The sequence below is a fragment of the Pelophylax lessonae genome (assembly GCF_965119305.1).
Source record: "Pelophylax lessonae genome assembly, chromosome: 1".
NCBI classification, from domain to species: Eukaryota; Metazoa; Chordata; class Amphibia; order Anura; family Ranidae; genus Pelophylax; species Pelophylax lessonae.
In genome coordinates, this window is record NC_138768.1 from 341,008,374 (window position 1) to 341,022,414 (window position 14,041).

The 14,041-nt window shown below is 39.4% G+C and overlaps 1 protein-coding gene across 1 annotated transcript in view; it reads left to right on the plus strand.

The window, feature by feature from the left end:
• The window catches only part of CNTNAP4 (contactin associated protein family member 4), a 557,814-nt gene that overhangs the window by 495,146 nt on the left and 48,627 nt on the right, over positions 1 to 14,041 (plus strand). The window contains exons 16-17 of the mRNA XM_082267662.1: positions 9,456 to 9,626; positions 11,252 to 11,470. Coding sequence (XP_082123788.1) covers positions 9,456 to 9,626; positions 11,252 to 11,470 — 390 coding nt within the window. The remainder of the gene's footprint in view (positions 1 to 9,455; positions 9,627 to 11,251; positions 11,471 to 14,041) is intronic.

Consider the following 14,041-nt stretch of genomic DNA (forward strand, 5'->3'; position numbering starts at 1 on the left):
CAGTCAAACAGAGGGTGAAGAAATCATTAGCAGATGATTCATTCATTTATAAAATGTATTCAAAAATTATTCAGACTACAGAGTTCCATGAAAAGTCCCTGAAGCTGAGGGAGTTTTAATTAGTAAATTAAAATTATATTCAAAAGCCAGTTTACTGATTGTGTCTTGCAAAACAATTTGTGTGAAAAATCATTTAAGCCCATTCTCTCTTAAGCATTCTTTTTTGGTGCACTAGTGCTCACCCAATTATGCACATTGAGGCACACATTGACATGTTTTACATTAGGGCTGCTCATTTATTATAAATGGGCGGCCAACACACCACAATGGATGAAAAATCCTATATGACCTTTTGTTGAGTCTAACGTCTTTGAAAAGATCTGTCCTTTTCTACAAACACAAACTTTTAACCTACCAAATACTTTTTGGGTTTAGCATAAACTTTTGGAATGAAAATGAAAAAATATACTGTATATACTAAAAAAGTCAATAATTTCTACGCATTTCGCCATCTGTCAGTTCACAGATGCACATACTATTCACACATGCAACCTTTTTATAATACACAATGGTTATAGCCTTTGTGTTAGTAGATCTACCATAAATAGTCTTTGAGAAAATCCTGTTTCTGATTGACACATATTCAGAGAGGTAAGCTTCACCAAGAGGTGTGGTGAAACATATGTGACCTAAAATCATGCCATGAACCACACATGCAGTAAACATACATGAGCCCCTCTCTCTCTCACTTCCCATAGACTAAACTACAATAGTCCCCTCACCTCCACCCATCCTAGTTGCTTACTTACCTCTGTAGTCTTTATTGACCTAAATGAAGATCTCAAGTCTTGATACAAGGGCCAAATCAAATAAAAGGAGACTCAGTGAGCAAATATAGACAGCAGTAAAGACCTTTTTTTTTAGATAAAATGTGAGCTACAGCATTGCATTCATATAGCAGAAGGCATTTTAAATTCCTCACTTGCAGCACAAAAGCCAAACATCAGGAGCTCAGTCTCTGCATACAGTATGTGGGTCGGGGGTCACATAAATCATTGATTTTTACCCCTTTTAGCCACCAGTGCATTCAGAATCACTGGTGTATAGCATAGCTATAGATGTCATTTTACTGTACAAATAATACCAACTTGCATTCAGCTGTTTCAGATTTTTTATCAATGCAAGCTGATACCCCGTTTTAGAAAGCAAACACCCCAATGTATATTCTATGAGGCATTATGAATCTTTTGAACATGTCATTTTTTTCCACAAGTTTTTGGAAAACGTGGAAAGTGAATGTGAACATATGTTTTTTTAAACAAAGTTGTCAATTTATGCAATATTTATAATGCACAGCATGTACACAACAAACACTACACCCCAGAAAACATTCTGCTACTTCTCCTGAGTATGGGGAGACCACATGTGTGAGACTTTTACACAGCCTGGCCATATACAGAGGCCCAACATCCAAGTAGTCACCTTCAGACGTTCTAGGACTACAAATTATACATCTAATTTCCTGACAACCTATTGCATTTTTGAAGGCCCTTCATATTTATAACACATGTACATACCAATTACACCCCAAAATACATTCTGCTGAGCAAAGAGTAAACAAAAGGTTACCTGTGGTTTTAGTAGTGCAGTGGTCCACATGGGAGAGCAACCCAGGTAGCCGGCAAGGATGTGTTCAGTGACAACAAAAGCAGTCATCCAGGCAGCAGGCTGGAATACTGTCCATAGTAAGTACAGACAGCAGGCAGAGATACTGTCAGCACAGCCAAAGCATTGGTCCAGGTAGCATGCAGAGATGTGTTCCATAAAGTCTTGGGTCATTACAGGCAGCAATGTGGTCAGCACAGCCAAAGTATTGGTCCAGGCAGCAGGAAGGACCATCAAGCTTAGGACCTCTGTCAGGAAAGAATGGGGACAGGGGTAGAGGCTTCTCCCACCCAAATCTCTTTGAAGCCTCCAGACTCTAGACCCTGTTCTGGGAACACAGAAAACCAAAAACTGGTTTTCTCCACTCAGAACACTTTTCTGAAGCCCTCACATATGTGAGACCCCTGTGTACTAAAGTAGAAGAGCAAAAGATCAGCCTAAGTGGCAGGCAAAAAGCGTGGTCAATTAACAGGCCGAGGTTGGTGCATGTGGAAGTCAGAAACCTGGTTTAAAATGGCAGGCAAAGACATTGTCAGTAAACAGGCTGAGGTTGGTGCATGTGGAAGTCAGAAACGTGGTTTAAAATGGCAGGCAAATGCATTGTCAGTAAACAGGCCAGGGTCAGTTAACGTGGAAATTAGAAACGTGGTAGCAGACAAATGATCCGAACAGGTATTTGGCAGTCTGGTAAAAATAAGGGGAACTAATATCTTATGGATTTGTGGTAAATTCTGAAGCATTCTTAAATGAATAGGCCAGGTTGGGAGGGACATTGGGGACAATGATAACTAGTGTCTCTTCCAACTTTTCCGATGCTGCACACACAACATTTCTTTTGGCGTCTTCTTCCTGATTCTGTGGGGGGAATGTTATAGGGAAAATGTCGCTCATAAAGTCGACTTACACTATCAGAGTGAATGCATTCTGGGGCGGGTCCTTGCTGGTAAATTTGGGCAGTGACAATGTCTTCAATATATTTGAGGTAGGTGCTGGGTCTGTTTTCTGGTGACTTTTGATAGCAGACATACAAATTAAGCATGGCCAGTAACAGGACTTTTGGGTTGATAAATATGGTTGTGGCATCTGGTCATTTAAATCCTCTCCCCCATGAACTGATTATAATCGTGGACACATTCAGGCTTTACAATGGGGCCACCTCTTCTGTGAATCTCCACCAAGGTGTCATTGTGGATGGTGGACATGATGTAAACATCTTTCTTGTCCCTCCACTTCATGGCCAACATTCCCTTATTCCTCAGAAATGTGGATACCCCCCGTTGTAGCCTTTTTTCTATTACATTTTGTGGGAATCCATTTCTATTTTATCTGGCGGTACCACAGGCCAGGGATTTTTTCATGGTACAGATAACGAAAAAGGGGCAAGCTGGTGTAGTAATTGTCCACATATATATGATAGCCTTTTTTGAACAGGGGTAATGCCAGGTCCCAGACAATTTTCCCACTGGTTCTGATATATGTTGGGCATTCAGTAGGCTGGAGCTGGGAGTCTTTGCCTTCATACACACGGAAGGCATGAACATATCCAGTGGCTTATCCAGGCCATATCCAGGCCAAATCCAGTAGTAGTAGCAGGGGAGTTATCATTACAATGTAGGAAAGGCATAATCATGTCATAGTGTGTCCTGGACATGACAACAGAATAAATTGCCATGTGCTGGATGGGGTGGGTGGACCAGTAGGCATGTACTTTGTTTTTCTTTGTAAGCCCCATATTAAATGTAAGGTCCAAAAACAATTTGAATTTGTCTAGTGTGAGACGTCGCCAATGGAACATAAGGGCATAGGACGAATTGGGGTTGGAGGCAATAAATTGCTCTGCAAAAAGATTTGTTTGGTCCACCATATACTGCAGCAACTCGTGTGGAAAAAACAAATAAAAATAACCTAGTTGCGAAAAATTTGTAGTGTACAGCTGCACACCTGGCTGTGCAGTGAAAGGGGGGAATATAGCTGACCCTGAGCTGGCAGGTAACCATAAGGGGTTTGCCAGGGCACCGGGAAAGTAGGTTTGGGCCTGGATTCTTCAGGTTTAGGTTGTTATTCCAGTGCTGGTACTGGTTTTCTTTTCCTGGGGTCTAGCTCCATTTGTGTTGGTGCAGTTGGGGTGTATGACACTGCTGGTGGTAGGCAGGTTTTCTGATCTTGTTGTTCTCCTTATTCTTTTAGGAGGGACTGTTTCCCCCTCTGATTCAGTCTCCGTTCCACTACTCTCTACTGGCTCGAATTCCGAACCAAAATCGGATGATGAGAGCTCCCGGCTGGTGTAAGGATTGCATATGCCTCTTCAGATGTGAAAAACCTTTTGGACATGATGGCGGTACTGATGGCCTGTTGGACAGGTCACTGATGGGGTACTGATGGTGATACAAATGGAGATGCTGGTGGCGGGCCTGTATGACAGGTCACTGATGGCAGTACTAATGAAAATACTAGTGGCAGGCCTGTGTGACAGGTCACTGATGGCAGTACTGATGGCAGGACTGATGGTGGTACTGATGGCAGGCCTGTGTGACAGATCACTGATGGCGGTACTGTGTGATAGGTTACTGATGGCGGTACTGAAGGTCTGTGTGACAGGTCACTGATGGCGGTACAGATGGCGGTACAGATGGCGGTACTGAAGGCCTGTGTGACAGGTCACTGATGGCGGTACTGATGGCGGTACTGATGGCGGGCCTGTGTGACAGGTCACTAATGGCGGTTCTGATGGCGATACTGAAGTCCTGTGTGACAGGTCACTGATGGTGGGCCTGTATGACAGATCCAGATGAACTGTGTGACAGATGGCCTGTTTGACAGATGGGCTGTGTGACAGATTCAGACAGATCCAGATGTGCTGTGTGACGGATCCAGATGTGCTGTGTGACAAATCCAGATGTGGTGTGACAGATCCAGGTGAGGTGTGTCAGATCCAGATGTGCTGTGACAGATCAAGATCAACTATGACAGATCCAGATGGGCTGTTTGATAGGTTCTCTTTATTGAGGGGGGGGCGTGTGGTGCACAGTAAGGTGTAAAAATGTAACATAATAGCAGTAACTCACAGATCCTAGCTCTCCTCCTCAAACGATCGATGTGTAAGGAGAAGAAGCTGAGATCACTGATAATAGCATTTCTGTTTACATTTGTGACCGGCTGTGATTGGACACAGCCAATCATGTGGTAAACAGCCAATTTCATTCGCTGTTTACCCTGATCGGGGATGGGCTGTGTCAAAGGGATATGCGTCATCCCCGATCACCCCTGGGGGTGCACATTAGCGGCACATCCTGCTGGACTTCAAATGACGCCCAGTCAGGATAGTTTAACCACTTTGCGGCCGTCATTCTGTTATATGGCGGGCAATAAGTAGTTAAGGTCTTTGTAAGGTGGTAGAAAAGTAACAAAAAAACCCCCCTTTTAATGTACTGTGAGATACAGCTTTGCTTTCTTATAACAGAAAATATTTACAAGCCATCATTTCCAGCACAAAACCTCAAAAGCTCAATCTCTACTTATTGGTAAAGTGGATGGAGTCATAAAAATAATTTTATTTTTTGCCCCTTTTAGCCATCAATGCATCCAGAACCACTGGTGTATAGGACAAATATAGCCGTCATTTTTCAGATCCAGTAATACCCACTTGCACGCAGCTGTTTCAGGCTTCTTAGCCTTTATCAGTGCAAGACATGACTTTACTATGATGCAGGGCTTGTGAGTCCAGGGGAATAATGTAAACGTCAAATTTACAGTGAGGTTTCGCTTCAAAAAAAAAAAAAAAAAGAAATTCAATAGTGATCTATGTTATTTGAAATTAATGATAATTATGTGAAAAAAATTGAGAAAAGCAGTGGAAGATGTCAACTATAATTTAAAGCATCAAATCTTACCTATTTTCTGATTTTGGCCCCAATTCAGCTAAATCCAGTTCCAGCTTTGAGACATCTTTGGACTGTGTCTATCATAAATGCAACATTTAAAAAAAATATAACTCCATAATGGTGGAAAACATTATGTTTTATGGCTTGTGTAAGCATTCTAGATATTGTAAGATACTGTAGAAAAATACCTAATTGCCACAAAAGGAAGGAGTGACAATTTCTACATAAAATTTTTATAGCATGTTAAGTTGGACTTTTGGCCTTCCAGAAAAATGTTTTCATAGTACACAGGTGACCTGTCTTTATTTTCCTATTTACTACCCTCCCAGTGACTGCAACATCAGAGTCTAATTTCCATTGAAATTGCATTGCTAGTACTACACAGTAAATCATAATATATTTTTATTTATTAAGAAATCATTGATTGCACTGAAAAAATATACTATTCACATAGTCTTCGTTGTTTGAGGTAGTAATAAATAAATAGAGCTGATTAATGTGAACAAGAAAGTGAATATCATATTTGAAAGAGTCAATAAAATCCAGTCTTGTAGAGGAAACATAATGTTGAGGATTTAACAGTTCGCCAGACTTTATCTAAACATAAAGTAGGAGCTATTTTATTATATTAAGGTATCTTAGCTATTTATTTGCTCTCATAGAAAACAGGAGAGATGCTAAATATGTTCAAACAGTGGGAACACTCATAATGAGAACTTGGTTTCACTGCATGATGCTTCTAAATTTGCCCCACTAATTACAGTCAAACATTCAAATGCCTAATTTAACTGAATAACCAAGTTAAAGGGCAAGAATATATTCCATAAAAAGCAGGGGAGGCAGCATTTAGAGTTGTTAAGGTTAGGGCAGTCATAATTCAAGGAGATTGGTAACATGGTCAAAGCTCATGGTGACCAATCACAGAGCTGACATAGTATTAAACAATGACAGCATTGCCCAGTAGGTTATAAAATTGCCAGTCACTACCATGACTGTGATCACTGTGATTGGTCACATTGATTGAATGGTACCAGGCCCACTCACAGCAGATCACATATCATACTGCTGCATGCTCTCAAAAGTACGCACCAGCAGCCGATGTGGGGGGCATATGGGTAAGTCCCCCCCGCATCTGCGCTTCTCTCTATTTAGTGGCCAGAAAGGAGGTAGTTGATTTCTCATATAATTTTGTATTTAATGTATGCCCTTTATTATAATGATACATTTACATGCTAAATGTTAAATCCTAACTTTTGAATGTAAGGTACAACAGTTTGAATGAATATTAAGAAAATCTAGATAGGAAAGAATATGAGGAGACAGTGGGGCTTGATTATATGTGGGGATGCAAAGACATGCAGGGTAGTGCCACTGCTGCATACATACATACATGACACTAAAACATGGAGAAGAACACTGCTATCATAATACTGTATATACATAACAGTAGTTTTACCCTGATTGGCCAGATGGTGTTCATGTGGTCAGTTTAATATGACTCTGTCACTAACTCACCAAATTGAAACTAAAGGCACCCTTTAAAAGAAGGTAGAGCCATCACAGAGTGTGTGGGAGGCCAGAAGTGTTTGAAGCAAGCAGCAGCCTTAGCTCTGCAATAGATAGAAGACTGGAGTTACTCCCCGATTGTAAGATACTGTAAGTTTTCTTATTTTACAGAATAAATATGCAAAAACTTTTGTGTTAAAACAGGAGAAGAGTGTTAAGAAACAGTGATCTTAATTTTATAACCTAATGGGCAAGATATTTCCAAACAATTAAAAACACAAAATTCCTTTATATGACCTGCATGGGGATGCCCTGACCCTGTCTGTGAATACAACCTACTACATCAAAATTGACATTCACAAAGAAAAAGTGTGTTTAAATTGTTGAAAAAAGGACAGCTGCTGATGCTTGCTGAACACTTTGTTCTGTTTGTAAACAGAGTGGCCATGATTCCATTAATCTGTACCAGACCCTTATTCTAGATTAGGGTCCCTTAATGATGTTAATGGGGGACCCCCAAACAGATTATAATGGCATAGGATTCCCTCTTTATTCAGACCAGGTCCTTCAGCTCTTGTATTGATTTTAAGAGGGACAAAAATCAAGATGAGGTCTACCCCAAAAATCCATACCAGCCCAATATCTGAGCATGCAGCTTGCAATTCATGAAAGGGGGGGGGGAGTCAGTGTGTGTACCCCTCTGAACCCTACCGGGCCACAGTGCCTCCACATGGGGGGTGCCTTGCTCACACAGGCTCAGTGTTGGTTTGAGACTTATCAGAATCTGGAAACTCCCTTTAATAATAAGGACACTGCCACCTCCATGTGAATATGTAAGCGGTACATAATACACCTACTCATTCACAAAAAAAAGTAAAATGTAAATAAAGACAGAGACGGATATTGATACTGTAAGTTTTTTCATTTAAAAAAGTTCAGTAATGTACAACCATCATCAATCATTTCACCCAGCAATGTAGATTCACATCAAACATGGTGCCCAACATTCGCTGACACACATCTGTTCTTGTCACTTCACTTTTGCTGAATGAAAGGCACAAAGGATGACCTCTAAAATCAAGGCTAGGACAAGGTCATTTAGTGCCCAAGGTGAAGATCTCAAATCGTTCCCCCCAGGTGGAGATGGGGAGAAGGTGGAGATAATAGTGATGCTTGCAGCATGCTGCATCAAAACATATGTAACATGTGAGTTTAAGGCCTCATGCACATTGGACTTTATCAAAACGTCAGTAGAAAGCTGTAGCTGTATAAGGCTTTTTTCAACTTTTTTCAGTAGCGTTTTTCAGCTTTTTTTTAGCTTTTTTCAGCTGTAGCATTTTTTTAGCTTTTTTTTTTTTTTTAGCAAAACTATATTCCCACAAAATCTTATGACTCAAATCCATTGATAAACCCTAAATAGTCATGTTTTTCTGCATTTTTTTGGCGTTTTTCTGCATTTTTAAGCTTTTCCAGCCAGAAAACGCCTCTGCCAAAAACTGCTGATAACAGCCTATGTGTGCAAGGACACATAGGATAGCATGTTGGGGAGTTTACTGGCTGTAGAAAAAAAACATCTGACACCAAAAACAGCAGCTGTAAAAACATCCAGTGTGCATGAGGTCTAATAGTAATACACATTCTATCCTACACTGAAATATGGGGCTAACGTTGATGTAGAAAGAAATGCTCCAGCAGCAATGTGAGGAAAAAATTACCATGTTGGTGGTGTCACTGGAAAGAAGAAATGTCCCTGCATCAGTGTTTTCACTAAAAGCGAAAGATGTTCCAACATCAGTGGTGTCACTAGAAGGAAAGATGTCCCTGCAATAGTGGTGTCATTGCAAGGAAAAATGCCCCTGCATCTGTGGTGTCACTGTAAGGAAAAATGTCCCTGCATCAGTGAAGTCAATGGAAGGAAAATTTTCCCTGCAACAGTAGTGTCAATTGAAGGTAAAGATAACCCTGTGTGGGTGGTGTCACTAGAGGGAAAATGTCCCTGCATCCATGGTCTCACTGGAAAAAAAAAATGTCCCTGCATCGGTGGTGTCACTGGAAGGAAAAACTTCCCTGCTTAATTGGTGTCACTGGAAGGAAGAAATGCCTTCTGTGTCATCTTTGGTGTCACTAGAAAAAAATATCCTTACATTGGTGATTTCAATGTCCTTACATTGGTGATGTCACTGCAAGAAAAAAAAAATATATATATACTGTATATATATTTCTGATCAATGACTGTGAGATAAACAATAATGTTGTGTTAGATGCATAGAAGCTCCATAAGTGCTATTTAAAAAAAATTCTTTATTGTGATTAAATGCTGAGCTTGCACTCAAAATTGAATGCAATAGCCACACTATTTTCAAGTTTGAACCTAGTCAGTTATGTTTTCCTTTTTTTGCCTAGGAAGTTTTTGGAATGCGGCTTCTTTTAATACAGTATCATCCTACCTACATTTCCCTACCTTTGATGGAGAACTTAGCGCAGATGTTTCCTTCTTCTTCAAGACTGCATCACCTTCAGGACTATTCTTAGAAAACCTGGGAATCAAAGATTTTATTCGAATTGAATTGGAATGTAAGTCTCTTTTTTGTAACCCCTATTTAAGAAAAATAGTCTATAGCAGATTATAACCAGCTCAGTTTGTCTCATGGGTATTTTGGAAAATAACTATGTTAACCACTTCAGCTCCAGAGGGTTTACCAGGCTATGATCAGGCCATTTTTTGCGATACTGCGCTGCGTTACTTTAACTGACAATTGCGCGTTTGTGCAATGCTGTACCGAAATAATATTTACTGTATATCCTTTTTTTCCCACAAATAGAGCTTTCTTTTGGTGGTATTTTATCAGGGATTTTTTTGCGTTCTAAACAGAAAATACTGACAATTAAAAAAGAAAAAAACAATATTTATTACTTTCTTCTATAAAACATATCCAATAAAAAAAATCCAAAAAATCACATGTCTTCATAAATGTATACCAATATGTATTCTGCTACATAGTTTTGGTAAAAAAATCCCGATAAGCATATATTGTTGGGTTTGCCCAAAAGTTAGAGCATCTACAAACTAAATGGGATATATTTATGGAATTCTTTTTTTTTTTTTTTTTTTTTTCACTAATAATTGCGGCGATCAGCGACTTATAGCAGGACTGCGATATTACGGTGGACAAATCAGACACTATGCGATACTTTTGACACTTTTTTGGGAACCAGTGACATTAATACAATGATCAGTGCTAAAAAATATGCACTATCAATGTACTAATGACACTGGCTGGATAGGGGTTAACATCAGGGGCTATCAGAGGGTTAAATGTGTGCCTAAAATGTGCTTGGTTACTCTGGGGAGGTGTTTGTACAATGGGAAGGCAGAGATCCGTGTTCCTGCTTTGAAGAAACAAAGGATCAATACCTTCTCTAGTGACAGAACACCAGTCCGCCTTGTTTTCATAGGCAGACTGACATTCTGCTTGTTTCTCGAACGATTAGTGGGTCCAATTACAGCGAGAGCAGGTCGCCGGCAGCACACGTGCGCGCTCCAGATCCGAAAGTGCTGGATCACTTACTAGGTATGTGATCAAGCGAAGCAGAGCCACCTTGTCGACATAAATATAGAGTATACGGTCGGTTAATGAGACTGCATTTTTACTACATTAAGCTGCATACGTATTGCTAAAACATAACATATTTCTCTTGTTGACTGAAACCCCTGACCCAAAAAAGTTCTCTGTATTTATAAATTAGATGATCTCAAGATTTGGTTCCCAGTAGACCTTGAAATGGTCAGTCCATCCAAATTTCATATTTAGTTATTGAAGCAGTCTGATTCTTAAGCAGCAGTTCTGGCTTATAATATTCCTTGAGTATAATAACAGTAAGATCTTTCTAGCATAGTTTTCTTTTCTGTTATTGTCCACCTGTGAATTTTTGAATTTCCTGCCCACCTATTTATCTGTCACAAGCTAAAAGAAGTATAATGATCAGTAACTCTCCAACATTTGACCTGCGAAATGTGCAGTTAGCAAAAGACAGGGTCATAGGAAGCATTTGTATCCTTTTAGTCTATGTTAGGGCATTCATCTTTTCCATTGCTATTATATTTTACTTGATGGAAATATAAATTCTAATAGTAAGTAATATAAGCAGTATAATAATAAGTTAAAAATAAGTTTTTATTTTCTGTTGCATTTTTCCAGCTCCAACAGATGTGGTTTTTTCATTTGATGTTGGAAATGGGCCCCTAGAGGTTAGAATACACTCGCCAACTCCTCTGAATGACAGCCAGTGGCATTTTGTCAAGGCAGAGAGAAACATTAAAGAAGCTTCTCTACAAGTAGACTATTTACCACAAAAAACATACACTACTTCTTCTGATGGTCACATACGACTACAACTCTACAGTCAGCTTTTTATAGGTAAGTAATAAATATTATATATTATAAATATATATATATATATTATATATAAAAAATGTACACAATTGAGATTATAAATCAAAATTGAATTTTTAATATACAGTAATTACTTATTTCATCCTCCCTGATAACTAATAAACAGGAGGTTATAGCCTTTCATTAAAAAAAAAAAAAAAAAAAAAGTATTATGTGGTTGTCTCTTCCCTTATTCTAGAGGTTTCCTATGAATTTCAGTACTTATGACATCCACCCAATCATTAGAACAGGAAGTAGGGGGAATTTCTCCAGGGGACACAAACAGAAATCTAAGCATCATTACCGCCCTGCAAAATCCTGAAAAAAGTTTAGGTGTTAATAGTACAGTGAGTCCCACCCCTTAGATCATATTCCACTGTACCTGATTTAAACCTGCTATAACTACTTCCTTTATCTGGAAAAAAAATGTTCAAAAAATCATTCTTCAAGAGTGGTACTGTATATATGCAATGGTTTGTCTTTACAGCATTGGAGTTTGTTTTTTTTTGCCCATATTATATTATTGGTAATGAATGTTTTATGCTTAGAAATTATACCGTATACATACTATTGATATGTTGTATAATACAGATTAAGGTACATAAAATAGCTACATGAGGCTAGGATGTTACTTTACAAATCATGTAACTTGCTTTGAAATTAGTTCAGTATAATAAGTACAACTCAGCTTATTATCATAATCTAATAATGAACAAAATGAATTAGTATTCAAAAATGTACTTTTTAAAGTTTGTAGATCAAGGGAAATGTATTGGTTTAAACTATAGGATGGTGATTTAACAATTTCCTCTACAAATTAGTTCTGTAGACCTCTACATCTATTTAAAAAGTAACTCTGAATTTGAAGTGATTATTAACTTAGAAGTAATAGAACCAATTTATCATGGACGGTTAACTGACCTTGAATGCCTCCTTTTTTGGATTTTGACTTCCTCTATTTATCAAAAAGTAGAAATTGATTTATTGGAATAATAGTCATTATAGGACAGGCATTTCCATGAATTACCTTGAAAATTAATTGATTCTTGTGAAATGAAGTGTTGCTACTTTTTTGGAATTATGCTGCCATATGCAAAGCTAATGTGTTTTATTCTTATAGTACATTTATTTGCCATGTAGCCAATTTACAACTATTCAGATATTTTGACTATATGCAGATGTGTTTCCATGATCCAATGAACCTGCAATTTCTTCTAGTTGACTACGTCTATTTTTTATCATCTCTTGGTAATTGTGAAGATTGGGTTAATATGCACATTGACGAGCTTTGGGCAGGTGTCAGTGGGCAAATGCAATATTTTTAATGGCTGCGTTGCCGAGTTAGGGGAGAGTTTCCTTCCGAGCCGGAGGAAAGCGGACAGCGGCCCAGGACAACGGGTCTGCAGGCAGACCCTTGCACTATGGCTCCTACTGGTGAGCTTCTTTATACAGTGGGTATTGTAGGAAAAGTGACCGTGGGCTGTCATGGTGAGCCACGTTTCCAACATACTAATTGACAGCGATACAGCGCCTATTTATTACATCATCTGGTGAGTGTACAGAATGGTGGAGGGAGAGCACAGTGAAGAAATATTTTGGTAACACATAAGGTGCATCATTTCCTGTATTTCATGGCTGTTTTTTGGCTTTTATATCTATCACTGGAGGAACTTTTCTGAATACAGGAGGTCAACAAGTGGTTTATCTTTTTTGTACTGCCATAAATCTCAAAATGTTAAAATAGTGAATTGTTCTTTACCTAGTACTGTTTATAAATGGTCAGACAGCCATTTTGCTTAATAATGTCTGTGAACCAAACCATCCTCAGACTGCTCTGTTCACAGACATTGTGTATAGAGCCAATCTGAGCAGCTCTGTATATTGTGATTCTTGTAATAGGTAATTGAGAGATCAATCCAAGGGTTCTCAGATGTAAACAGTGTATATCAGAAATCTCAGGAGTTATGACTGAATTTAATCCTTGACTCCTTTATCGCCACTAGTGGTCATTTCCTGTGCCCTTCCGCTGGCTTAATCATGCCCACACATGGCTGCATTACATCTCAACCACCCAGCGGTAGCAATACAGCAACAAGCGAGCTCCAGGCTTTCTTCTCCCTGCATCCAGTGGACCCAGGCTGCACAGCCAAGATGGCGCTGGACCACGAGACTCCTCCGCGTGGCTCTCCTGCACACAGCAGTTGCTCTCCAGGGCTTGAAATGGCATCACAGCTGCAGCCCTCCAGTCCTTCAGCCTCCGTTCACTCTGTAGGTCAGTTCTTCACACATTCTGACCTGGATGCAGCAGAGTCTGCCTGGGACCTTAGGGAGCATATAAAAGCCCTTTTCACTAAGGCTGACATTCAGTAGCTGATAGCTGCTGTTGAATTATCCTATAAATAGGCTGTAGAGGGACTTAGGGCTGACATAGTGGCACTGGGACACAGAGTGTGAGGGATGGAAACAAGACAGGCTGACCTCATGCAGACAGTTACTGTTACTGTGATTAAGGACCATACCAAATACCATGAGGAGGTCTTGAATTCCCTTTTAGAC